Here is a 26294-nt window from a genome sequence, read left to right on the forward strand (position 1 = left end):
TTATTAAAGGAGGTGGCCGCGGCGGCACCCCAGGGAGGAGTGTTCCGGGAAGAAGGGGCGGTGACTGTAAAGACTCCAAACGGGCAGGGGATTGGCACAAAGGACGGAGAGCCAAGGCGGGTGTGCATCGTGAACGTGGGCAGGCGTCGGGTGGGAGCAGCGAACAAGGCCAGATTATAGGGGGTCATACAGGGTGTGGCTGGGTTCAGATGCATTCCGGTTGCCACGGGAGCCACTTCAGGGTGATCTTTGGGAAGAGAGGACTGCGTGCTGACAAATGACCTGGCTGTGGCGAGAGGTCAAGAGGCTGGCTTACGGGCCGCAGAGCCCTGCTGGACGGGTGGCCGCCGGGGCCAGGCCAGCGGAGCGGGGAGGGGAGGCCTCCGGAGAGTCGGGCTGGATGATGGGGCTGATGGGCGCGGTGCACAGGAGCTGTCAAGGCTCACGGGGACTGAGGCTGACTCCGGGGTTTCTGGTGTGATAGTCCGAGGGGCAGCAGCGGCTGGTCACCTGGAGGCAAAACCTGTAGCCCCACGGTGCACGTGTGCACGCAGGCAGCACCACTCGCGATCGCCAGAGGCGGGAACAGCCCCGTGTCCACAGAGGGATGAGTGGATAAACACTCATGGTGGTGGTCGGGCCCCACGATGGGTGGAATTAATTATTCAGCCATTATGCTGAGCGAAGAGAGGCCAGACACACAAGGTCACATGTGTACAATTCTGCAAAATGTCTGGAAGGGGCAAATCCATAGAGACGGGAAGCAGATTAGCGGCGCCGGAGAACGAGGGGAGGAGCTGCTCGGTGGGCATAGGGCTGCTTCTTGGGTGACAAAAAATGTGTTGTATTTAGAGGTGATGTTTGCACAGCACTGTGGCTGCACTAAAGGCCACGGGAGGCTTCACTTCAAAACGGTTCATCTTAGGGGTGCCTGGCTGGCTCGGTTGGTAGAGCGTGAGGCTCTTGATCTCAAGATTGTAAGTTCAGGCCCCACAAAATAATATAATAATAAAAAATAATAATAATAAATAAAATGGTTAATTTTATGTTGTGTGAATTTCACCTTAATTAACAAAAATTCTTGTAGGGGAACCTGATTTCGCTGGGTTGGATTTGAGACGCCCAGACGTGCAAGTGGGGCTCTCAGGCAGGTGGTTGCGTGTGTGAATAGGACAAGTAACAGAGAGTGACCGGTTTTACCTGCTCCTATGGGAACAGCTGCTTCCTGCCCTCCTCAGCCCACTGTCTGCGTTGGTGGGGCCACAGGGGGTGTGGGTCCGCCCTGCCCGGTCAGGACACTAGAGGCCGCAGAGCCTCACCAGCCCCACCCGCCTGCCTGCCGGGGACCCTCGCCCCGTGGTCTCCAGCTTGCGGTTGAGAACCTGTCCAGAAGTTCTGGAATCCTCCCCAGCATTAGTGGGAAGAGAGAAGAAGCATAGTCCCCATTTACAGTATGTCATCTTCCATCTGGGACCTGCCCCTGCCAGGCGGTGGGGCTGCAGGGCCCCGTCCTCCACCCGAGCTCCAGTTCTCTGTTGAGAGTCTGGTTTTATTCACGCGAGACCTTCGTGTCCCTGGCACTTGCACCTGCACGTGCTGCCAGCATCCTGACGGCGAAGCAAGCCCAGGAGCCCCCCCACTCGGCCTCCCTATGTTTTGTGGATCAAGTGTCACCTGGAGGTGCTCTGTGGCTGGCCCCTGGGGGTTGGCGGTGATTAGGGATCCCTGCTATGGGATGTGGTCACTAGGTGGTGCTGTCCTCATGCCACCTGGGTCCCCCACCCCACCGCGCACCCCGCTGCTCCCTCCTCGGGGTGCTCCTCCAGGAGACACTCAACCAAGCCAAGGTTACCACATATACTGCTTTCTTGACCTCCGAAGTGTGGAAAAATCGTCAGCCGGGGTCCACCTGACCATTGCCATGGTGACTGAGAAATGGTTTTTACCCTCCTTCTGAGCTCATGGCCCTTTGGGAACGGGCAAGGGGAGAGGGCCTTCCCCAGCTCTGTGCCCACAGCTCTCAGGATTTCTGTCCCTTTCAGCAGGGGCTTCTCGAGTTCCCAGCCACCATCAGTACGCACCACTGGCCTCCGCTCTGACCTAGAACGATGGCATTTCTTTGAGTTTTTGATATCTAGAACTTTCCACACACCAGGCATGGCGAAAAGCGCTTTCCCAGCGTGATTCAGGTGCCACAGTCAACCCCACTGGAGAGGGAAGAAAGCCAAGGCTTAGGAGTTTAAATATCCTGCCCAAGGGGACCCCCGACGTGCAGCAGGACGGCGACTCCGGACTCCGAGCCTGCATCGAGTCTGACCTCCGATCCGAGCTCTTGCCCGCTCCCCCCGGGTGACCACAGCCTCGTCCTTCTCCTCCCCAGGGAGGAGGTTTGGGTTCTGGTCGCCGTTCCGCCATCGCCTAGCTGCATGACCTTGGAAACTGACCCTTGTCTGTTGGCATGATGATCCTACGGTCCTTCCTGCTCCATCCACGGAGCCATGAACTTCTCTTCTTTCTCGACTAGCCTCTGCCTCGGTGGGAACCAGGCACCCAGCCGACGTTTACTCGTTCCCCCAACCCACCCGAATGGAGCGTCACGGCAGAGAACGGGAGAGACGAGAATTCTCGTCCCCTGGAGGCTGCAGGCTCATCTCAGGGAGGCAGGCGAGACACCAGCCCGTAGCTGGAAGATATCATACCTTAGGAAGCAGTGAGCCCAACAGAGAAGAGAGAAGCAGGGTAAAGGGGAGGGAGCACCCAGGTGGGGAGCCCATGATTTTAAGTAGAATGTCCTGCAAGGGCCTCTCTGGGAAGATGGCTCCTGAGTGGAGTCCTGAGAGGCAAAGGGAAGAGCATTTCAGGCTGAAGGACTCACAAGTGCAAAGGTCCTGGGGCTGGAGTGTGCCTGGGGCTTTCAAAGGCTTTGAAGCAGCCCCTGTGTGGGGGGCAGATAAATGGATATGATCTCAGCAAGTATGAGATAAGAAAGACCCTGTGGGTCTTGGTGAGGACATGAGGACATGTAGACAGAAGGGAATGACATGCCCTGGCTCATCCGGGAACAGTATGGCCCTGCCTGCCCCTGTGGGGGGTCGGGGGTGGTTGCAGGCGGCTGGGAGGTCGTTGCAGAGGGCGGGACACACTGGTGCAAGGGGTAGGAGGGACAGGATTCTGGTTAGGTCTAAACACAGAAGACCAAGACTTTTGTCTCACCCCAAATAGTAGTTATCGAACGCTGACTTTAGGGGGATCCACCAGAATTGCTTAGCTCTCTCCGCAGTTGATGGCGAGAACCAGCGAAGGGCTCCAGGTTCATCCTGGCCTTCCTAGGATCTTTCCGAGGGATTTACCATAAACGAGGCCGAGCGCTCACGGAGAAGATTCCCTGCACCCCGCGATTCTCCGTCATCCTCTCGGTCACCGCCTCCGGAGGTTTCCCAAGGTGCTGACAAAAGCCAACGTCTCCACATGTGTCCTCCCTGCCGCGAGAAGGTGTTGGCGCCCCGGCGATCCGCAGAGACCCAAGGCAAGTGCGGGCGCGGGCAGGGCCCAGAAGGACGGACCTGCCAAACCTGCTCCTCTCGTCTGCTGCTGAGCCAGAGGGAGTCTCAGGTCAGCCAAGCTCCTCCGCGACAAGGAAGGCCAATGGCATGGCGACGTCCCCGGGAGAGCAGGTCAGCGCCGGGGGAGGGAGGAAGGCCGGGATGGGGCCCGGGAGCCGTCCTCGGGGGATGAGAGGCTGTGGCCTGGGAAGGAGCCGAGGGGCTTGCTTTATGGAAGCGGAGGAGCCAGCTCGTCCCGTTGGGCTCGGTTAGGGGACAGGTTAGAGGACCGAAGGCTCTCTGGCTGCTGAGTGTCACCCTGGGTGTGCGGGCGTGATGGATGAAAGAACACTCTCACCTTACCTCTATGTGGTGGCCCCAGATGCAAGCAGGGAAAGGGGGTTCCTAAGCCCAGCTGCCTCTACCTACTGGTGGTCAGGACACAGAGACATTTAGGGGGGAGCAGAGGTGAGGGCCCTTAGCTGAGGGGTGCAGGAAAGCGCCTGCTTTGCTTGGTGACCACCCGCCTCACCTGTCGTGTTTATTAGATTTATACTGATTTCCCTAAGCCTTCCTAAGCTCATCCCCTCCCGTTCTGGAATCCTGTGTGTTGCACGGGTGCGTGTGGGCACGTGTGTGTGTCTGTGTATGTGTGTGCTCGAGGGTGTATACGCTTTCTCCTTCTCTCCATTACACATAAGGCAAGACTGAGCTCTGAGCTACGAGGAGGCATGGGGCATCCTGCAGGAGGACCCCCAATCTCAGAAGCTCAGGCCTCATACAACCTTGGGTTCTCTCTGGGATTGCAGCAGGGTTAGAGAAGACTTTTACATGATTTAAAATATCCTGACGGATTTCTGGGGTACATTTTCTTTACTGTTAGGACTAACCCCTGTGTAAATCAGAAGGGAGCTGCAAAGACACCCCCTCATGTTGCATTGCCGTTTGGGGTTTCGTTATAAGCTGCTTCACTGCACGAAGCGTGGTCCCGAGTGGCTGCTACCCGGCTACACCCGCTTCCACCCGACCCCAGTGTGGCCAGGGGTCCCAGGAACCCACGGCAGTTGGTTGGGGTTTAGAGAGTCCTGGAGAGACCTCTGTCTTCAGCTGCCCCAGTGGGGCCGCAGGTAGCGTGAACTGGCCCTGATTCTCCGTGTTCACTCTGATGGGAGCGGGCGTCTATGAAAGCCCAAGTGCCACCAGGCCTTCCGTGGGGGTCCTGAGGACTCCGGGGCCAGATCTGAAATTAAACAGACCCAGTGCCCCCGCCCCCACACATGAGGAGCTCAGCCTGGGGTCCCCGCTTTCTTCTGTCCCCGGAGGGCCCAGCCCACCTCTGCTGAGCGTTCTTCAGTGGGAGTCGTAGGAGTGCCGGGTGCTTTCTTTCACCCCAGCAGACTTCCCCCGAGTTTTTTTTCTCTTGAGGCGAGCAATTCGTGGGGGAAAGTCCTGGAGACCGTTTCCCTGGTTCCATCACGGGGGCTGCAGGAGTCACAGGGTCCCTCATCCCTCGCACCACCCCGTCAGTCTCAGGGCTCACCTGCCATCTTTCAAAGGGTCAGCAAAAAGTGTTTACTTTCCACCTTCTACCATTCAGACTGATTTTATATGCTGACTCTGCCCCAGAGTCGGAGCTGGACGTGGGGAGAGGCAGCTGCACTCATGCAGAGTGTCCCCGATGTCATCAAAGACAGCGGCACGCACATGGGGGTTGCTCCTGGGGGCGCCGGGCAGCCGAGGGGAGCACGGATGCTGGAATGAGCAAGCATAGGGGACAGAGGGGAGGAGGCCGCCAGGGAACGTCCGGGGCAGAGACGGAGCTTGGCTGGGGCACCCGACGGCCAGGGCACCTGCGGGCTCAGCCTGGACTTAAAGGAAGGCACGAAGAACGGGGTGCTGGTGTCCCATGGGCCGAGGGTGGCCGGTGCTGGCCTCAGGGGGACAGGCCAGCTACTCAGGACACCTCCCTACCACCCAGCCTCCTCTGCATCCTGGTGGGGAACAGGGCCACAGGGAAGCAGGGGGTAGTTACTGGCAGCTCTGGGAACTTTTTATTAAAAACAAACAAACAAACAAACAAAAAAACCAAGTTTTTAAAAATATGATTCATGTGCCACACAATTCACCCATTTAGACGGTGCAATTTATGGCTTTTAGGACATTCGCAGATATGAGCAACCATCACCACCGTCTCAGAGGGGCCACGACACAGGGGGAGCGGTCCCACGGTTCACACCCTGGTTTCCTTCTAGGAACCCACTTCCAGGCCCCAAGGAAGTATCTACAGTTACTGAACAAACCTCAGAGGTCAAAGATCTGTCAAGTTATTTCCTGGATGAGAGCTCGCCTTTTTCCCCCTCCTCCTTGCATTAGTCTTCGGTGCCTGAGCTTTGAATCGTGGAGCAAGTCACGGGGCTTGAGGAAGCAGACAGCCCGCGGCAGCCCAGGTTTGGAGGGCTAGGGCCCCCTCCCGCCCCTGCCCCGTCCTACCTGGCCACGGAGGGACACCATACCCCAGCCCACCGTGAGGGGCGCCCGTGGAAGCCAGCGTGAGCATCTCTGGGTGAGCACTCGCTGCAGCCTGGGCTCCTCGTGGGGATCGTGGGGGGCCGTTCCCGTGTCACGAGGACCTCTGGCCACTCTTTTCCACTTCTCTTACTTGACGAGGCTGGTTAGCTCTGGCTTTCCAGCGTTTTTAGCGCACAGACCTCTTCGGGAGGCACTTGACTCCACCTGGTCCGGCTTGTTATTCCAAATGAAAAGAACCAAATCACAGGGATGCAGGTGTCTGAGAGGAAGGCCCCCCGTCTCCGCCCAAGGTCATCACTGCTGCACTGGCAATGACGGGGAAAAAGTGGAAGGGACCTAATGCTGGCCCACAGGCCGCTGTGCTTTGCTCATATCATTGAATCCAGCCATAGGTAAACAAAGGAAGGAGTATGTGTCAGGTGCACGCACCCACCTGCCAGACCTCAGGGACGCGGAGCTGGAGCCGCAAGCTAGCAGCATGCCCAGTCTGACACTGTTACAGAAGGTTAGAGTCAACAGTAAAGATACTGTTTATGTACAGTCGCTCTTTGCACAAAAGAATCCGGTAAAAGTGGGTGCCTATTTGTAGACACGTACAGGTGTAGGTCGTGGCCTGGCATGGTCCTCCGGGCACAGACGGATGCCAGGCTGCAGCCAGCGGGACCGGGGTGACTCCTCAGTGAGGAACCTGAGGTGCCCACTGCTGCTTCTGCGTGACCGGTGCATGGGTATGTTGTGCGCCTGCGGGACTTTTTAAATAGGCTCGAACTAGGGGCTCCTGGGTGGCTCAGACTGGAGAATCTGACTCTTGATTTCAGCTCAGGTCATGATCTCAGGGTTGTGAGATTGAGCCCGGCATCAGGCTCTGCACCGACTCTTGCTCTCTAAAAAACAACAGGGCAGCCCGGAAGGCCCAGCGGTTTAACGCCGCCTTCAGTCCAGGGCCTGATCCTGGAGACCCGGGATCGAGTCCCACGTCGGGCTCCCTGCAGGGAGCCTGCTTCTTCCTCTGCTTGTGTCTCTGCCTCTCTCTCTGTGTCTCTCATAAATAAATAAATAAAATCTTTAAAAAAAAATGAAACAAAAAAATAAAAAACAATGACAAAATATATGCTTGAACCAGTCCAGGATTTATAAGCATTTTAGGATGATTTAGATGGATTAATGGTCTAGTGACCTTGTGCCAGGGCCAGGAGGGAGGAAAGAGACTTAGGCAGGGACACAGCTATGGGGGTGGCTCATTGCAGAGCCGAGGGTGCCCAGGGCATGTTCCGCGGGTGAGAGGCTGGGTGGTGCCCTCCAAGGTCTTCCCAACAGAGGATTAGGCACCGTCAACACCCCTTCCCCCAGGGCCCCTGTTCAGGTACTTTAAGGGTGAGCAGCTTCATGATCTCTACCTAGACAGACTGAGAGCTTGTGACCCTAGCCAGGGAGTTTGCCCAGACCCAGTGCAGCTGAGCCCCTTCAGACACCTGCCCATCTTTCATCCACACCCCTGCCGGCCAAGAGCTGGTGCGCTTTACGACTTACTGAGTCCTTAGTTTTATTTATTTTATTTTATTTTTTTAAATTTTATTTATTCCTGAGAGACACAAAGAGAGAGGCAGAGACACAGGCAGAGGGAGAAGCAGCCTCCCTGCGGGGAACCCGATGCAAGACTCGATCCCAGGACCCGGGGTCACACCCTGAGCCGAAGGCAGGCACTCAACCACTGAGCCCCCCGGGCATCCCTGTTTTAGTTTAAAAATGCTTTGGAATATTCTTTTCCAAGGGGTCATTCCCTAGCACATATCCTGAGTGTCTCAGGACAAGTGTCCTGATTTTTCACACCAAGGGAAAGCGGTGTGTTTTCTTCTTTCCCTCAGCCCTACTTCCCAGCTGATCGCCCCCAACCCCCTCACTGGGACTGTAGGTGCCTCCTCGGGTTGCTGGGGTGCCAGATGGGGCCTCCAAACCCTCCCATTTATTCCAGGACAGTGTCCCTCGACCTTCTGCCATCCTCGTCCCTAAGGAGTCTTGGGAGACATCTCCCTCCCTGTGCTCCCGCGAGATACCATCACAGGTGTACTGAACATCTGTTTATGCACAACTGTGCTTTGCACATATAAGAATTTTCACCCAAGAACCAGTTTTCGACCCTTGGGGGCTCTATCGCCCCCGTGGAGAATGCATGTTCTAGATCAATCTTGTAAACCAGCTTCCCGGTGAGGGCAGTTCCCTGCGCTTTAAAGGCAAATGCAGTGTCTTCCTGAAACCAAAAGAAACCAGTTCTGCTCTTCTCCAGATAGACGAGGAATTGATTTGAAATCATCCATAAGGATGGATCCTCAATAATCACCACCGGCCCCCCTGCCCCGATCATGGGGCACCAGGGCCAGGGTGAGCTCACCATCCTCTCCAGATGGCTCGTTTCCTCCCTGCCCCAATGACCTGGGGAAAGGGGGTTTGATTGGAAAGGCCTCCACGTGTTCCAGCCTCTGTGGCCACCACCCTTCCCTCCCAGCGTCCCGGGGCGCCCAGCCATGGCAGCACTACACCGCACCGAGTCCACACTGACGGCCCTGGACGAGGAGACGCTGTGGGAGATGATGGAGAGCCACCGCCACAAGATCGTGCGCAGCATCTGCCCCAGTCGCCTCACCCCCTACCTGCGCCAGGCGAAGGTGCTGGACCAGCTGGACGAGGAGGAGGTGCTGCACAGCCCCACGTTCACCAACACCGTCATGCGAGTCGGTGAGGACCCCCGGCCCACGCCACTGGCCTCAGGCCTGCCGGGCCAGCTCAGCCTCCTGCCACGCCAGCTCCACACAGGCTGTGCTGCACGAAGCCTGGTGTCAGGAGTGCAGGACTTTAGAGATCCGCGTTCCAGACCCGGGGGACGCTGTAGTGTGTCCCCAGAGCTGCTATGACAAATGGCACAAGACTAGCAAAGATGTATTTGCTCATAGTTTGGAATCCAGGTGTGGGCAGAGCTGCCTCCCTTGAGGTGTCCAGGGGTGTGCCCTTCCTGCCTCTTGCTGGAGGCCCACAGGTGGTCCCCGGCTGGTGGCCACGTCCCTCCGGTGTCTACCTCTGTCCTCACGTGGCCTTCTCCGTGTCTCCTCTTCTATCTCTTATGAATGTGCTTGTCATTGGACTCAGCAGATGTAGGGTCCCCCTGGGTAGTCCAGGCTGATCTCATCTCGAGATCCTTGCTGTAATTACATCTGCAAGGACCCTTTTTTCTTTTTTTAAGATTTTATTTATTTATTCAGGAGAGACCCAGAGGGAGAGGCAGAGACACAGGCAGAGGGAGCAGCAGGCTCCATGCAGGGACCTCGATCCAGGACTCGATCCCAGGACCCTGGGATCACACCCTGAGCCGAAAGCAGACACTTAATCACTGAGCCACCCAGGCGTACCGACCCTTTTTTTTCAAATAAGGTGCCATTGACAGGTTCCAGGTGGATGTGCCTTTGGGGGTGCCACGATTCACTCACTGCAGATGTCTCTGGAGCCAGTCCTGACAGTCTGCTTAGCTCCGTTTATTCACTGAGAACCAGGGAAGCAAGTGGCTTCACCCTGTCGGGTTGTTAGGAGATTGGATGAGATGGTTTCTACGCTACTGCTCTCTGAGCTGAGGCCGTAGGAGGCATTCGGGGTGGGGATAGCTATCACCAGGAGTTTATTTCTTCCTGTTCCTTATGGACCTCAGATATAGGAGGAAGGAATCCAAGCCTCTAAGTCGGGCTGAGAGCGGTGGAATCGGGTGGGCTCACTGGGCCCCGGGGCACCGGCCTTGCTTTCTTTGTGCCACGGAAGCTTCGTGCAGTGTCTGCACGTGTCCACCCAACGCCTGGGAGGTTTTGACAGCAAAGGTCCTCTTCCTTAGTCTTTTATGGTCAACTCTCAGCTCTCGGGTTGTGGTAGCTGCTCAAGGCCTATCAGTCTGGCCCTTCCAGGGACTGGCTGCGGACCTGTCACTTGAAAGGACCCACGAGAGTGGTGAGGGCACCTTCCCCACCCCGCCCCAGGGATCCTGGAAAACTGCTTCCACCTCCCGATCCTGGACGGGCGAGGATTTCCTCCACTGCCCCACGGTGCACCCCTGGGAGCCCACCCAGAGCTTTGGTGGCTGACACCACTCTCTCACCCAAGGGCACTTACTGGACTTGCTGAAGACTCGAGGGAAGAATGGAGCCATTGCCTTCCTGGAGAGCCTGAAGTTCCACAACCCAGACATCTACACCCTGGTCACTGGGCTGCAGCCCCAGGTGGACTTCAGCAACTTCAGTGGTGAGGGCTGGGTCCTGGGGGCACTTGGGGGTGATGCTCTGCAGGGGCTTCGTCAGAGCCTCTGGGTTCTGGTGCCTGCATGCTCTTCTAGATGCTTCTCCTGACCATGCCCCCCCTGCCCCTCTCCAGCTGAGGTTCCTGTCCCTGTGCCCCAGCATGCTGGGGGTGGCGACACCCCCACTAACCATGGTGCAGGTGGTAGGAGACAGACTCTGTGGCCTGTGTTTCTAAAAGATCTGTCCCTAACTACACGGTACCAAGAGGAGACTCCTCCTGGGACACGGAATCTGCATTTGAGAGTCAGCTGCGGGAGACAGGAAGCTGGACTCCCTGGGGCTGCCTACGTGCTCCTGGGGCGGCCTCAGCCTTGCAGCTTGCTCACGTGCAGGGGGCGGCTTCTGCTGGGAGAGGCCCCTGGGTGGGGGGACGAGGGGTGGATGGGGCAGCCTTTTTGAGGCTCCCCTGGAGGAGCTGTTCAAAGATTTTGTACACAAGGGACCAACATCAGAACCTGGATGAGAAAGCTTTTCTGCCTGTTTGGCGTCATAGTGGGTGGTTCCGTTGGTTGGAGTTCTAATATACAGATTCGTGTTCCTCGTATTTTTCTTAGGATGACAAGGAAATGAGTTAGCACAGAGCACATCTTAGCTGATGGCGGGGGCGGGGAGGTGCTGGGTCTGCAGAGCGGGGTCCCACGGGGAAGCAGACAGGACAATCCTGATTCCCACCGCGCCTGTTATGCTGTCATATAATCAAACACAGAGTCTGGTTGAGCCTGGGAGTTTTTGAGGAGACCCGCAGATGAGGGTGGGGGCTCCTGCCTGATGGTCCGGCGCAGGCAGCAAAGACCCGGGCGGGGGGTGAGGAGGGAGGGCGAGGTGGCCCACCCACGTCTCCTCCGCAGGGCTCATGGAGACGGCCAAGCTGACCGAGTGCCTGGCCGGGGCCATCGGCAGCCTGCAGGAGGAGCTGAGCCAGGAGAAGGGGCAGAAGGAGGCGCTGCTGCAGCGCTGCCGGCAGCTGCAGGAGCGCCTGGGCCAGGCCGAGGCCCGCGCGCAGAGCCTGTGCCAGCTGGAGGCCGACCACGACCGCATGAAGCGTGAGGTCAGCGCCCACTTCCACGAGCTGCTCAAGCTGAAGGACGAGATGCTCGGCCTGTCCCTGCACTACAGCAACGCGCTGCGGGAGAAGGAGCTGGCCGCCACACGCTGCCGCAGCCTGCAAGAGGAGGTACTCGGTGCCCCCCCGCCCGCCGGGACCCCTCCGCTGCCGGCCCGTAAGCCCCCCGGGACCGGCTGGCCTGGGAGGTGGCCTTGCTCGGGAGGCCCGACCGGGACCCCATAGCCAAGGACACACCTGGGATCCACCTTGCTCCTGCTCGGCCGGGAACCCGGGGCCCGTGGGCCCCTGCCAGCCCCTCCCGCGCCGTTCTCAGTGGCACACACTGGGTCTGTGTCCTCAGTGGGGCCCTTGCACCCCCACAGCGCCTCTGCTCATTTTTATGATAGTCACCTACAGAGAGAGAGAGAGAGAGAGGGAGGGAGGCAGAGACATAGGCCGAGGGAGAAGCAGGCTCCATGCACCAGGAGCCCGACATGGGATTCGATCCCGGGTCTCCAGGATCGTGCCCTGGGCCAAAGGCAAGCGCTAAACTGCTGCGCCACCCAGGGATCCCTCTGCTCATTTTTCTGCTGGGGGCCGTTATCTTCTGGTCGAGCTGCAGGAGCTCTTTAGATCTCGAGGACGTTCATTCCTTGTCATTCTGGCATCTGTCATTTGCCTCTAACTGCGGCGTGGTATGCTTGTTCTTAGTTTTTAAATCTTCATTGAGAAATAATTCCAAATCTGTTAAAAGATACAAATATCGTTGACCCTTGAACAACACGGTTTGAGACGCAGGAATCCACTTAGACCCAGTTTTCTTTCTGTAAATGCAGCACCGTGAATGTAATTTCTCTTCCTTATGATCTTCTTTTTTTTTTTTTTTTTTCCTTATGATCTTCTTAATGGCCTTCTCTTTGCTCTGGTTTGCTTTATTGTAAGAATAGAGTTTACGATACATGTAGCGCACAGAACGTGTTAACCGGCTGCTCATGAGGTCGGTGAGGCTTCCAGACAACCGTAGCCCATTAGTAGTTAATTTTCTGGTCAAAAGCACACATGGACTTTTTTCTTTTTCTTTTTTTTTTGAGAGGCAGAGAGAGGATGGGGGAGGAGCAGAGAGAGAGAATTTCAAGCAGGCTCCACACCCAGCAAGAAGCTCCATCTCGTGACCCTAAGAGCATGACCCCGAGGTCATGACCTGACCGGAAATCAAGAGCCAGATGCTTCGCCAACCGAGCCCCCCTCCCCAGGCGCCCCACAACATGGATTCTTTTTAAGGGTGCAGGGACCCCTCTTTTCTGTGATAAGACCACTCCCCATCTCGGGTTTGCCTCACGTCCCCTCGTGAGGAGATGGGGGGTTATACCTCTTTGGCGGGACACTGCACGGAACACTGGGCCTGGCTGCCGTCGCCCACCGTGGCGACCCGCCCAGCGCCCCTCGCCGGGGACGTTAATGTCACCCACCTGGAGCAGGTGCTGCTTCCTCTGCCTTGATCATGATCCTTTTCCTCCAGCCTGGGGTGGGTGGGGGACCCTGAAACCAGCAAGCACCCTGCTCCTCATCGACATTTCCCTGCTAGACGGCCTCACTGGCGATCCTTGCCTGAATTCATCTTCACTCTGGTGGATGCTCAATGATGAGCCCCATCTCCAGTGACCCCTCTGCTCCCCCCGTTGGTCCTCAACACCCTGACCACGAGGAGGAACCTTTGACTCCCCCAGCTCATGCGTCTGCTGTTGGCACGGACACGTGGATTCCGATTTCCAGTGGCCTGTAACATATTACTGTTCTGAATGAGCTTGCTCAGACTGTCCTAGATTTGGCCAGTGGGAGCCCCTTGAATCTCCTCCATGTCCTGTGGCACAGCTCCCCATTTTATGAGCACAGACTCCCTTTCTGGCATCACAAGAGTTTCCAGGACCATCTCGTCCCCATCCTGCCGCAGCTCTGGGCTCAGGCATTTCCCGGAAGGGCCTTGGAGTCTCCCCCAGACCAAGATCTGGGCTCTAGGTCTGCTCTTTGCTCCTGGGATGTCTTTGCTCCTTGGCCCTATCCAAGGACAGAACTAGGAAACGTGCATGTAAATATACGCATACACATACACACGTGCACGCGTGTGCAGATATGCACACGCCCTTATGCGTGCGAGTATGCATGTCCACAGACATACTTGTATTTCAGAAACCGTGAGGTCACACCCACGCCTCTAATTCCGGTCAATCCCCAGGGCGCGTCCCCGCCTCCCTCATTCCATACTGGGTGCCCCTTCTTCCCCGGTGAGAATCCTCCCACCCACACTAGCGTTCGCTTGCTCAATCCCTTAGTGCACGGAAAATACTTTCCAATTAGCTGTGCCCACACCAGCCCCGTGAACGAAGCTGCCGAGAAGAGCCAGGGGTTTGCAGTTCACGAGCTGCCGGGGCTGCCCGGCTCTCGATCCCTTTCCTTCCTCTCCATCCCTTCTCCCTCTGCTCATTGTGGCTACAGTGTTTGAGACATAATCAGGTTCATTGGCTTAGGTTTATTTTCAGTTTTAGGTCACCACCCCCCTTTCAGGTCTTAATGATTTAATATTACTTTTTAATTTTTAAAAAATATTTTATTTATCAGAGAAAGAGAGAGAGAGAGAATGAGAGACAGATCGAGTGCAAACAGGGGTGAGGGGCAGACAGAGAGAGAGAAGCCGACTCTGCTGAGCAGGGAGCCTGATGACCCAGGGCTTCATCCTCGGACCTTGAGATCACAACTGAGCCAAAGGCAGATGCTTACCCGACCGACCCACCCAGACTTCCCTAGTTTTACTTTTTTAATACGTGGAGCACAACACTCCTAACCCAGGTGGCCCGTAGCAGGCGCTGTGTAATTGTTTACAGAAAATTTGCTAAGCAGATGTCGGGAGGGAACAAGTTCAGGAAAGGTTCTTCTTTCTCTTGACCCCAGAGCAAGGGCTGACTCCACTCTGACCTCCAGGCTTCCTGGGTTTGCCTCTTGAGGAAAACCCCGTGTCTCCCTTGGTTCCAGACCTGAGTTTCCCTTGGGGCACCATCCAGCAGGACCGACCTGGCCAGGTAGTTTCCAGAGGCCCACAGCCCGGGACACGCAGCCCGCCGGGCGGGAGGTGGCACATATTTGCACACGGATTGTGAGCGCGTCCGCGTAGACCAGTCATCTCTGCTCCGTCTGACTTGATTTCTTCTTTATTCTCACTTACTGATTTTCACGAATCCTGATTCCCTTCATGCAATGTACTTAGCAGAATATGGAAAGGCAGGGAAGCCAGGGAGCGTGCTGGAGGACACTCGCTCCCTGGCCACTCGCGCCGGAGTAAGCCGATTCCCTGGGTTCCTTGCTCTGGTCCCTCGGACCCACCCCAGTAGAAATAAAGCTAGAAACACCTTCCTCCTTCACAAGAACCGTAACTGTTCACCGGGTAAAACTCTCGAGTGGATTTTGAAAGCTTGGGGGAGGGACCCTTCTGAGTATAAGCAGCATCTCCTCCTCGAGGATGACTCCCGGGCTAGCAGACAGCCTGGGTTCACACGGGCCTTCCTCTCGGCCTCCTCCTGGCAGCTCTACTTGATGAAGCAGGAGCTGCAGCGCGAGAAGATATCTTCCTCCCATGAGCGGGAATCCCGAGAGCGGTCCCTGCAGGTGGCCGGCGGCCTGGGGCCCGGGGACAGGGAGCTGAGCCGCCTGAAGGAGGAGAATGAGAAACTCCGGTCGCTGACATTCAGCCTGGTGGGTCCCCATCCCTTCCCGGGGCAGCTGGCCCGGGGCTCCCGCAGGCTGGGGGGTTTCGCCCAGGGGGTCCTCGTGGGGGTGACTGAGGACTGGGGTGCCATCCCGGGACACCCTCCACCCTCTTCCCCATCCTGTGCGGCCGCGAACGTGGGCAGGGCGGACAGCTTGCTGGACATGCCGAGCAGTGCCCCCCACTCGGCTTGTGAGCTGCTGCTGTGCTGGCTTAGAGGGAGACAGGCCGATGGTGAATGACGGGATGCAAGATCATGCGAGGGGGCCTGTCTGCCAGCAGAATCTGACGAGGTCCCACCCACGCGCGCCCCGGGGGGCAGCGGCAGCACCAGTGACGCCAAAGCCCCGGAATTATGCAAACCCTCTGCCTCTCCTCCTCCGCGATTCCTTTCAATCAATAACATGTCTATTAATAGAGCGATTCCTTCCAATGACTAAACGTCCCCTGGGTGCCGAAGGCCCTCCCTGGGGAGTGGGCCAGAGAGGGACCGGCGTGTCCCTTGGTGTGTCCCCTGTCGGAGACCGTGCCGGCGGGCGTGTGGCCGGAGCGGCCCGACACTGCCTCCGAGGGGGGATCGCCACCCCGGGGGACTTCCAGTTTCCTTCACTTCCTGCCCATGATCACAGAGAAACAGAAGGGAAATGCACCTGCCTCCCCCGCCTCCCCCCTGCCTGGCGCAGGAATCCCGCTGAATCCGTCCCCACGCCCCCGCCCCGAGGTTTCCTGCTGCCTCTACTCAGGGCAGAGTGATGGGGCGCCTCCCGGGGTGGCCCTGGGCTGACCTCCCTTTGCCCAGGTGGAGAAGGACATTCTGGAGCAGAACCTGGACGAGGCCCTGGAGAGCAAGCAGGAGCTGGTGGACCGCATCCACTCTCTGAGGGAGCGGGCCGTGGCCGCCGAGAGGCAGCGCAAGCAGGTGATCCTCGGGGGGCCGCATCAGGGCTGCTCAGGCAGGCGGGGAGGACGGGCTTTGCAGACTCTCGGCCCTCGGGGAAGCTTCTAGAGCACGGACTCACAGCCCAAGGCCAGCGGTCCCGTCTGGTTTGCGGGTGATCAGAAAACCACCGGACAAAAGAGCACCGAAACTCAGGGCGCCTTCCAGTGGGGGGAGCCCTCAGGGTGGGCACCAGGGGGTTATTTAGTGGCTGCAACAGCCAGAGGAGGACCAGGAGGAAGGGGATGGAGGGAGAGAACGAGGCAGTGTGGAGGGAGATCATTTATGTCTTTTGGGACATGGAGTAAACGACACGGGGTCATACCTGCACCACCCAGGTGCGTAGGGATCACCATAGCAGCGCCTCGGAATTCAGCATTTAAGAAACGAGCACCTATTTTACCCCCCGCCCCCGAGGCACCCCCGCCCCGCCCCACCCTCCGCCTGACCCCAGAACCCCCGCCCTGCGTGTGCTCTGTTTGTCCCCGGCCAGTTCTGGGAGGAGAAGGAGCAGACCCTGCTCCAGTTCCAGAGGACGAAGGTGGACTGCGACATCTACAAGGAGAGGGTGACCGCCCTGCAGAGCCAATTGCTCCAGCTGCAGAAAGAGCGGGACCAGGTACCTCCCCGGGAAGGGCCCCAGGGCACCTGGGCAGCTGGCTGAGGCTCCTCCCAGAAGCCCTGGGAGGGGGTTGACCCTGGGCTGGCAGGTGCCACAGGGCTCTCTGCACACCGCCCTCCCCCCAGGATGGCTGGTTCCCGCCTCTCCCGGTCTCTCCCCCACGGCTGTCACCCCCGACACACGCTACACCCCCCCTTCCCTTCCTGGCTCCCAGGCCTACTCCGCCAGGGATGCAGCCCAGATGGAGATCGCTCAGAACCTGACAGAGAAGGACGCCCTCCGCAGGAAAGTGTTTGAGCTGACAGACCAGGTCTGTGAGCTGCGCCAGCAGGTCCGCAAGCCGCAGGCCGAGTCCCTGCAGGGGGTGAGTGCTTCCCTCCGCACCCACGGGGAGGCGGGAGGTGCCAGGCCGCTCGAGGCCCCGGCCTGGACCTCGGGTTTAGCCGTATCGGCCACGCCCTGGCTCTCGTGGGTGAACCTTGTTGCCAAATCGTTGAAGATGCACAACTGGGCATCTTGAGCCTGTGTCTGCAGTTCGTTTTGTGGCAATCTTATGCAAGTCGTGGGAGACGTAGCTTGGTGGAAGGTTCTGGAACCTGTAAAGCACGGTGTTCCATGGAGAATGAAAGCCTATGACACGGCCGGATATCTGGTAGATGATACTTTTGTAGATGATGCATTCCTGACATATTTGCAAGCCCGATGTCCACGAGCTGACTTCCATGTAGGAAGGGAAAGAGCTAAAATGTTCCCAAAGAGCGAAAATAATCACTGAAACCTCCGATTACAGTGTATCAGCAGCTCCTGCTCCAAAAGAGATGAACTAGCGTTCACCAAGCTGCTTGCTTTCCTGCTTTCCGTTTCCTCCCTGGTGGGCTCCTGCCGTGCCGGCGGGGAACCGGCGCTCCAAGGAGGGGACATGATGAGGGGGACTGCCTGCCGGGTGGAGGTGGGAGGTGGAGGCGGCAGGGAGGTGACTTGCTGGAAACTCCCCCGAGAGCATCCAGGAGGAAACCCACCTGAACCCAGCATCCTGCGCCCCGTCCTCAGCAGCCTAAGCAGGAAGCCGGTGCCAGGGAGCCCTGTCCTAAGGGGAAGCAGCGGCTCGTGCGCATGTTCGCCATCTGCCCGCGGGATGACAGTGACTACAGCTGCCCCAGCTCCACTGAGGTACGGCTGGTGCCTCCTCGGTGGCTGGAGGGGTGGGTCCCTGGCACACAGCGGGTGAAGCGGATGTGGGCCTGCACTCAGGTCTGCACTGCACACCTGCCATCTACCGGTGTCTCCCTCTGCACGTGACCCTCGCAGCCAGGCACTTGGCCTCTCTGGGCCTCAGTTGCTTTGTATGGGAAGTGGGACCATACTACCCACCACGCAGCTTTATCCATTAGCGGCTAGAAGGACTCCTGGCACACAGTAGGGGTTCCGCTAGCGTGCCTCTCTCTGTGCTGTGTCCCTGTCACCGCCTCTGCCCTATAGGCGCCGTGGTTTCTCACTGTTGTCCATTGTGCCCAGTGGAGCAGTGGGGAGGTGTCACGGGGTGCCCGGGGGAGCCCTGTGCCGACCTCTGTCCTGTCCCCTTCCAGTCTCAGCTCTGCTCCGACCTGAGTGCCACATCCAACCGTGAGCTGGTGGACAGCTTCCGCTCCAGTAGCCCCAGGCCTCCCAGCCTGCAGTCCCTGTACAAGCGGGTCACAGACGACTTCTGGGAAGACCCTTGGTCTTTCAGGTAACAGGCAGGCAACGGGGGTCCAGATGCCATGGGCCCTGGGCTGGGACACGAGCCGAGGGCTGGGCAGGTGCCAGGGGCTCGGAGTCTGAGCAGAGAGGAGAGCGACGCAGCCTGAGCTGTCCTCTTCCCATGCTTTCCAGCGGCTTCCCAGAAACCTTGCAGGTGGACCAGGGGCCCTCCCCGGGGGCGAAGGCAGGTGATGCAGACCTGGATTACGAGATTGTAGACAGGGCAGGTGAGTCCACCCCACCTGGGCCTGTGCAGCCACTCACCTCCCCTGGGCTGAGCAGGAGGATAAGTGAGAAGACGGGTGTTCAGGGAGGCCGCCGAGAGACCGGGTACCTCTGCAGGGGTTGGGCGGAGGAAGCAAGTGTCACTGCTGCCGGGGCCCAGGCTCTGGGAAATCCAGGCTACCTGGCCATTCTAGCCCATGCCCTGTTTACTGGGCGTCCTTTCTGTCTCCCCTCGAAGCCAAGGGAGTTGTGTTCAGCTCAGCAGTAACCTTCAGGCAGCTCCAGGCATATTTGTTGTCTCGCTATCCCTCCCTGCTCTGATTTGAGGACACTTAGGTTCCCCAGAGATACTGGAAGGCAGCGGGCCTCTGTCCCCTCTGCTCCTGGAAGAGGCACCAGCAGGGAGCATCTCTCCTCCTGGGTGTTGGCCCCTGAGACCTTCCCACATCGCCTATGGCTTATTCCTCATATTTGTGACTTGACCGGTCTCCTTCTCAACCTTGGGCCCCACGCAGCCTCCTCACCTTTTCCCCCTGCACACCTGCCCCCAGCCTCGGGCCAGGTGCACAGCAGGTGCTTTGCGCCCCGTCTGGAATTCACCCCGGTGGCCACCAGGGGGAGCATGTGCCTCGCGCTGTTCAGAACAGCGGCGCCGCAGGGCCCGGGGTCGGGGCTCCCTGTGGGTCACTGGACAAGAACCCTGGCCTGTGCGAGGCCATTGGCATCTTTAGAACTAGGGCCAACCGAGAGGGTCCCCCCAGGAAATATCCATCCTGGATGCGATGCCCTTTATTCTGCCACACTTCTACATAACGTCCCCGTTTTGCACACTTTTGGTGGAACTGACCTCAAATACATCAGGACTAGGCTATTTTCCCTTGGCTTTGAATGTGATCGCGAATGGCGTGTAGCCTGTGAGCTGGGCAATGACAGCAGGTGGCCACTGGTCCTCGCTGGCTGGCTGGTTCTCACCCCCCCATAGTCGGGAAGAGCAGCCATGTCCTTGCAGGAAGGTCGATCCCCGGGCACGGGGTCGGGGTGCCGGTGGGGGTGGGGCTGCTTTACAAGCTGCACATTAAAATGCAGAGCCCCGAGGGACCCCGGGGCCGTCCAGTCCTCGGGCTGCCGACTCTGGGGCCTGCGGTGGCCAGCTGGGCAGCAGGAGGGGCGGGCAGCCGATGGCCGGCACTGGCAACCGCTGCCAGGCAGAGATGCGGGTCCAGGCAGAAACGTGGGCCCAGGGTTGTTCCAGATTTTATTTTATTTTATTTAAGAGTTTATTTTAATCACCCAGTGCTCATCACAAGTGTCCTCCTGAATCCCCATCCCCTATTTCACCCACTCATCCCTACCTAGATCTGATTTTTTTTTAAGATTTTATTTATTTATTCATGAGAGACACAGAGGGAGAAGCAGAGACACAGGCAGAGGGAGAAGCAGACTCCCCGCAGGAAGCCTGATGTAGGACTCGATCCTAGGACCCCAGGATCACAACCTGGGCCGAAGGCGGTGCTAAATCGCTAAGCCACCCGGGCTGCCCCTAGATCTGATTTTTAATGAAGCCAGAAAGCCAGCCTCTAGCTGCCCTTTCCTGTAAAGTGTTGGCAACTCATCCAACTACCCCCTAAGGATACCCTATAGGTCAAACCCCACTCCTGTTTGGGGGAAGATGAAATCAAGATTCTAGGCAGTGAGGAAGGGAAGAGGCAGAGGAGGCTTAGCCTCAGTGGAGGGAGGGGTGGGCTAGGGTAGGGGCGACGGGTTACCCACCCCGTAGGCAAGGCTCCGTGGGGAAGGGGAGCCCAGGGGCTGGCCTGGCCCGGGTCTGAGCCCTCCCCCTCCGTGCAGACCTTCCTGAGTGTGAGAGCAGCCTGCAGCCATTCTCCGGGGGCCTGACCACCTCGTCCAGGTGAGCGGTGGGAGGGGCCAGGGTCAGCAGGTGGCAGGGCAGAGTGAGGACTGGGTCCCATCACTATTGGGAGGTGACAGCCTTCCTGAGATTAAGGCCACGGCTGGGGCTATGTGTGTGTGTGAGAGAGAAAGAGAATTCCAGAATGCTGGGGCCCATGGGGTCAGGGCCTTGCCTGACCTGCTCCGGTACCTCGGGGGCTCCATCACCTCCCCTCCTGCAGCGGCGTCCCCGTGCGGAGGAGGCCGGCCCGCAAGATCCTGAGCCAGGTCACCGTGCTGGCCTTCCAGGGGGACGCGTTGCTGGAGCAGATAAGCGTCATTGGTGGCAACCTCACGGGCATCTTCATTCACCGGGTCACCCCTGGCTCAGCGGCGGACGAGATGGCCCTGCGCCCCGGCACCCAGATCATGATGGTAGGTGTGACCCCAGCCCTGCAAACCCCCAAGGATCTTCTCCGGGCGGGGTCGGCGGCCACAGCTCCCACTGGTCAAGGATGCGTTCTCAGGGTGGCCCATGCTCCTGCTTGGGCTGAGCTGACACTCACTGGGAGGCTCCGTTCCCGGTTCCCACGACGCCCACGGGAACCCTGCTGGATCCCTGAATCCCCATCACCTGTTTCCCCCCTCCCCTTGACCCTCCCCTCTGTGACCATCAGTGTGTTTTCCATAGTGAAGAGCTGGGTTCTTGGTCTATCTCTCTTTTTTTCCCTTTGCTCATTTGTTTTGTTTCTTGAATTCCACATATGAGTGACATTACATAGTATTTGTTTTTCTCTGACTAATGTATGTCGCTTAGCGCAATATCCTCTAGCTCCATCCATGATGTTGCAAATAGCGAGGTTTCATCCTTTCTGATGGCTGAGTATAGCCCAGTGTGTGTATAGACCACATCTTCTTTTTTTTTGTTTTTAAAGATTTTGTTTATTTATTCATGAGAGACAGAGAGGGAGAGAGAGAGAGAGGCAGAGACACAGGCCGAGGGAGAAGCAGGCTCCATGCAAGGAACCCGATGAGGGACTCGATCCCGGGACCCTGGGGTCACACCCTGAGCCGAAGGCAGACGCTCAACCGCTGAGCCCCCAGGTGTCCCAAGACCACACCTTCTTTATCCATCCATCTGTTGTTGGACATCTGGGCTCCCTCCATAGTTTGGCCACTGAGGACATGGGTGCTATGAACGTCGGGGTGCAGATGCCCCTTCAAACCAGTGTTTGTATCCTTTGCCTAAACACCCAGTAGTGCAATTGCTCGTAGGCGGTAGGGTGGCTTTATATTTAGCTTTCTGAGACCCCCCCACACTGCTTCCCAGAGTGGCTGCACCAGCTTGCACGCCCACCAGCGGCCCAGGAGGGCTCCCCTCTCCCCACATCCTCTCCAGCGCCTGTTGTTTCCTGTGTGGTTGATCTTAGCCGCGCGGACTGGTGTGAGGTGGGATGTCGCTATGGTTCCGATTTGCACTTGCCTGATGACAAGCGACGTGGAGCATCTTCTCATGCGTCTGCTGGCCATCTGGATGTCTTCCTTGGAGAAACGTCTGCTCATGTCTTCTGCCCGTCTCTAAACTGGATTATTAGGTTTTTGAGTGTGGAGGGTGAGAAGTTTTTCATGTACTTCGGATACTCACCCTTTATTGGATAAGCCATTTGCAAATATCTCCTCCCATTCCATCGGTTGCCTTTTGTTCTCATTTATTTTTTATTTATTAAAGATTTTTACTTATTCATGAGAGACAGAGACAGAGAGGCAGAGACACAGGCAGAGGGAGAAGCAGGCTCCATGCGGGGAGCCCGATGAGGGACTTGATCCCGGGACCCCGGGGTCACGCCCTGGGCCGAAGGCAGATGCTCAACCACTGAGCCCCCCGGGGCGCCCCACTTGGTTGCCTTTTAGTTTTGCTGATTGTTTCCTTCACTGTGCAGGAGCTTTTTATTTTGATGAAGTCCCTTGCCTGGTAAGGGGCGGCGGGTCTGCTAAGAGGTTGCTATGGCCGAGGTCAAAGAGGTTCCTGCCCGTGTTCTTCTCTAGGATTTTATGGTTTCCCGTCTCTCGTTTCGGTCCTTCGTCCATTTGGACTTCATCTTTGTGTGCGCCGCGAGGCAGTGGTGCACCTTCGTGCTGCATGTGGCTCGTTTCCCCAACACCGTGTGTTGAAGAGACGATCATTTTTCCATTGGAGATTCTTTCCTGCTTTGCCGAAGGTGCGTTGCCCATAAAGCTGTGGGTCCGTTTCTGGGTCTTCCGTTCTGTTCCACTGACCTGTGTGTCTCTATTTGTGCCCGTGCCCTACGGTCTTGAGGACTACAGCTCTGCAGTATCTTGAAATCCAGAATTGAGATGTCTCCAGCTTTGGTTTTCTTTTTCAAGGCTGCTTTGGCTGCTCAGGGTCTTTTGTGGCTCCATGCAAATTTTAGGATTGCTTGTTCTAATTCTGTGAAAAATGCTATTGGTATTTTCATCGGGATCGCATTGAGTGTGCAGATCACTTTGGGTAGGAGAGACAAACAATATTTGTTCTTCCAATCCGTGAGCTTGGAATGTCTTTCCACATTTTTGTGTCGCCTTCAATATTTTTCATCAGTGTTTTATAGTGTTCAGAGAACAGATCTTCTACCACTTTGGTTAGGTTTATTCCTGGCTATCTTATTATTTTCAGTGCAATTGTAAACGGGATTGTTTCCTTGATTTCTTGTTCTGCTGCTTCATTATTGGTATATCAAAATGTGGTGGATTTCTGTACATTGATTTTGTAACCTGTGACATCACTGAATTTCTATATCAGTTCCAACAGCCTTTGGGTGGAATCTTTTGGTTTTTGTAAATAGGATATCATGTCACCTGCAAATTGTGGATGTTTTATTCCTTCCTTACCAATCGGGATGGCTTTTATTTATTTATTTATTTTGTCGTCTGATTGCTGGAGCTACAATATTTTTTCATTATAAAAATATATCTTCTTGGGCAACCCGGGTGGCTCAGTGGTTTAGCGCCACCTTCGGCGTGACCCTGGAGTCCCAGGATCAAGTCCTGCATCGGGCTCCCTGCATGGAGCCTGCTTTTCCCTCTGCCTGTGTCTCTGCCTCTCTCTCTCTGTATCTCTCATGAAAAAATAAATAAAATCTTTAAAATATATATATATATATATATATATATATATATATATATATATATATATATCTTCTTGGGATGACTGGGCAGCTCAGTATATTAAGTGATTAAGCGATTAAGCGACTGCTTTTGGCTCAGGTCATGATTTCAGGGTCCTGAGATCGAGCTCTGAATCTGGCTCAGCAGGGAGTCTGGTTCTCTCTCTCCTCTGCCCCTCCCCCTGCTCAGCCTCTATCTTTCTCTCAAATAAATAAATAAGATCTTTAAAAAATATATATGTACGCATATATTCTCCTAAACTTAAAACAGCCCAGAGTTGAGTGAATGAGTGGAGTGGATGGTGAGAGCCCCGTGCCCATGGCCTTTCACCCCCAGGACAGCGGGGCGGGGGAGCCGTTGCCGCAGCATCTACAGGGTGGGGGGCTAGGGATGCTACTCAACATCCTGCAGGGCCCAGGGCCGGCCCCACAGCGCAGAACAATGGCCTTAACTGTCGATAGTCCAAGCTGAGAAACCCTAGCCTGGGGAATGCTCTAGAGTGGAAGTCCCCCTTGAAGAGTGGAAACTCGGTCCTCAGTGGTCATCTCAGCACGCTGCGTGTTGGGGAAGGGCTGGTGGTTGAGTCTCTCTCTGGATGGGAACTGTGGCCGCAGAATCCAGGTCAGAAGGGCCGACACTGGTGATTTGCCCTCAGGTGGATTGCGAGGCCACAGAGCCCTTGTTTAAAGCCACCTTGGAGGACACAACCCTAGAGCAAGCGGTTGTACTCCTCCAGAGAGTCAATGGCTTCTGCTGCCTGTCCGTGAAGGTCAACATGGAAGGTATACACTCCCCCACGCCACCCACCCGGGAAGCCCACCACCTGAGACTTGAGCCACTGAGTCCTGTGTCCCTGAGCCCCTAGCTGTGCGATGCCAGCCCTCCCGTGCACCCCAGAATCAGACGGTGCCCCAAGTGTGCAGAGGGCTGCAGGGCAGCTGGGGATCTCCTACCCACTGGCTCTAGCACCACAACGGCTCCCAAGACTCTAGGGGAGATTCCTTCCTTCTCTCCTGCTTTCACATTCCAGAACCTTCCTCGTGCAGGATCACAGCCCCGGGCTTATCTTTAATCAGGTTATAAGAAGTTGGTCCAGGACCTGGAGGCCAAAGTGGCTACCTCAGGGGATTCTTTCTACATCCGGGTCAACCTGGCCATAGAGGCGCGGGCGGAGGGGGAGCTGCAGGTGCGGTGCAATGACATCCTGCACGTCACCGACACCATGTTCCAGGGCCGGGGCTGCTGGCACGCCCACCGCGTGGGGCCCTACAGCACGACGGGCGCCGAACATGGCACCATCCCCAACTACACACGGTGAGCAGCTCTAGTGCCCCAGCACCTCTCCAGGTTGGGCCAGGGGCGCTGCCTGGCTTCTTGTGGACGACCCCTCCTCCCCAAGAGGAGAGGGTGGGCATGATGAGACACCTCAAGTGGAATCCCTATGTGCCACCCCCATCACTGCTTAGAAGGGGTTTCTTTGTGGAATGGGATGGCCCTTCATCCTAGAGCATTCTAGAGCATTCAGGACCAGTGTGGCATTTGGGGCTGGCTTACTCAGTCACGGGGGGCCACCTTGGGCCCTGTGGGATGTTGAGTGGCACCACTGGACACCAGTAGTGCCTCTGGCCCTCAGTTGGGACAATTAGAGGTGTCTCCAGACATCGCCCAGTTAGTGTCTCCTGGGGTTGGGTGCCCATCATCCTGGCGTGTCCAGGACTATTTTGGCAAAAGCATGGAAAGTCCTGTGTCCTGGGGAACCCCTCAGGCCTGGACCAGCTGGGACAAGGGCCACCCTCCCTGGGAGCAGCATCTCCCCTGCCGAGCACCGTGTTCTAGATCAACCATAGTGCACAGAGCAGCGTCTCACCCAGTACCCCAAAGCCTCATCACTCTCGGGGACGCCAGGCTGTTGATGTTTTAGGGCGTGGCCCAGGCCCAGGCTCACCCAGAGTCACCCAGGTCCCAACTCAGAACAATTCCATTGGCAGCTGCAGGGGTGAGCTGTGGGTTTGCGGTTTTCCAAAGGCCGCAGGGGACCATGGTGGCCGCCAGGTGGAGAACGGCTGCCTGGGGCCACAGGGGGTGCTCCGGGGCCACTGGCTCAGGGCTGTCCTCCTCTGCACAGGGCTCAGCAGCTGCTCATCGCCCTCATCCAGGACATGGCTCAGCACACCACCATCGCCCGCAAGGTGAGGTGGTGACATCGGCCAACCCGGATCCCAGACACAGGGCCCTGCTGGGGTGGGCCCTGCCTCTCGTCCTGGCCTTCCTCCTCCTGGCTCCCGTCATCTGGGGGTGGGTCCTGGCCCAATTTGGCGTGGGCTGGCAGAGGGTGGGTGCTGGCCTGGGGGCCCCAGGCTGCTGCCCCCACGGGTGTGACCTGGCATGTCTCCCCGCCGTCCCTCCAAGCCCTCACCAAGGCCTGCACACCACACCCAGCCCTCAAGCTCCTCTTGTGCGCAGGTACATCACATCTGCTCTCTCCGTCATGCTCCCCGTTCATCCCATTTG

General features: G+C 57.3%; 1 protein-coding gene across 5 annotated transcripts in view; it reads left to right on the forward strand.

Moving 5' to 3' along the window:
- The first annotated feature begins 3461 nt into the window (after positions 1 to 3461).
- CARD14 (caspase recruitment domain family member 14) overlaps positions 3462 to 26294 on the forward strand; it is a 28260-nt gene continuing 5427 nt past the window's right edge. For 2 of the 5 annotated variants that reach the window (XM_077854521.1, XM_077854524.1), the window contains exons 1-17: positions 3465 to 3674; positions 5795 to 6105; positions 8575 to 8804; positions 10209 to 10346; positions 11251 to 11576; positions 15024 to 15191; positions 16004 to 16123; positions 16635 to 16760; positions 16978 to 17127; positions 17814 to 17933; positions 18350 to 18492; positions 18636 to 18730; positions 20577 to 20637; positions 20861 to 21053; positions 24439 to 24565; positions 24860 to 25097; positions 25909 to 25972. In XM_077854521.1, the coding sequence (XP_077710647.1) occupies positions 8594 to 8804; positions 10209 to 10346; positions 11251 to 11576; positions 15024 to 15191; positions 16004 to 16123; positions 16635 to 16760; positions 16978 to 17127; positions 17814 to 17933; positions 18350 to 18492; positions 18636 to 18730; positions 20577 to 20637; positions 20861 to 21053; positions 24439 to 24565; positions 24860 to 25097; positions 25909 to 25972 (2280 nt within the window). In that variant the 5' untranslated portion in view covers positions 3465 to 3674; positions 5795 to 6105; positions 8575 to 8593. Of the gene's footprint in view, positions 3675 to 5794; positions 6106 to 7856; positions 8805 to 10208; positions 10347 to 11250; positions 11577 to 15023; positions 15192 to 16003; positions 16124 to 16634; positions 16761 to 16977; positions 17128 to 17813; positions 17934 to 18349; positions 18493 to 18635; positions 18731 to 20576; positions 20638 to 20860; positions 21054 to 24438; positions 24566 to 24859; positions 25098 to 25908; positions 25973 to 26294 lie in introns of those variants that run through there. The other 3 variants (XM_077854525.1, XM_077854523.1, XM_077854522.1) reach the window with 3 other exon arrangements.

This window comes from Canis aureus, chromosome 16, assembly GCF_053574225.1.
Source record: "Canis aureus isolate CA01 chromosome 16, VMU_Caureus_v.1.0, whole genome shotgun sequence".
Classification (NCBI taxonomy): domain Eukaryota; kingdom Metazoa; phylum Chordata; class Mammalia; order Carnivora; family Canidae; genus Canis; species Canis aureus.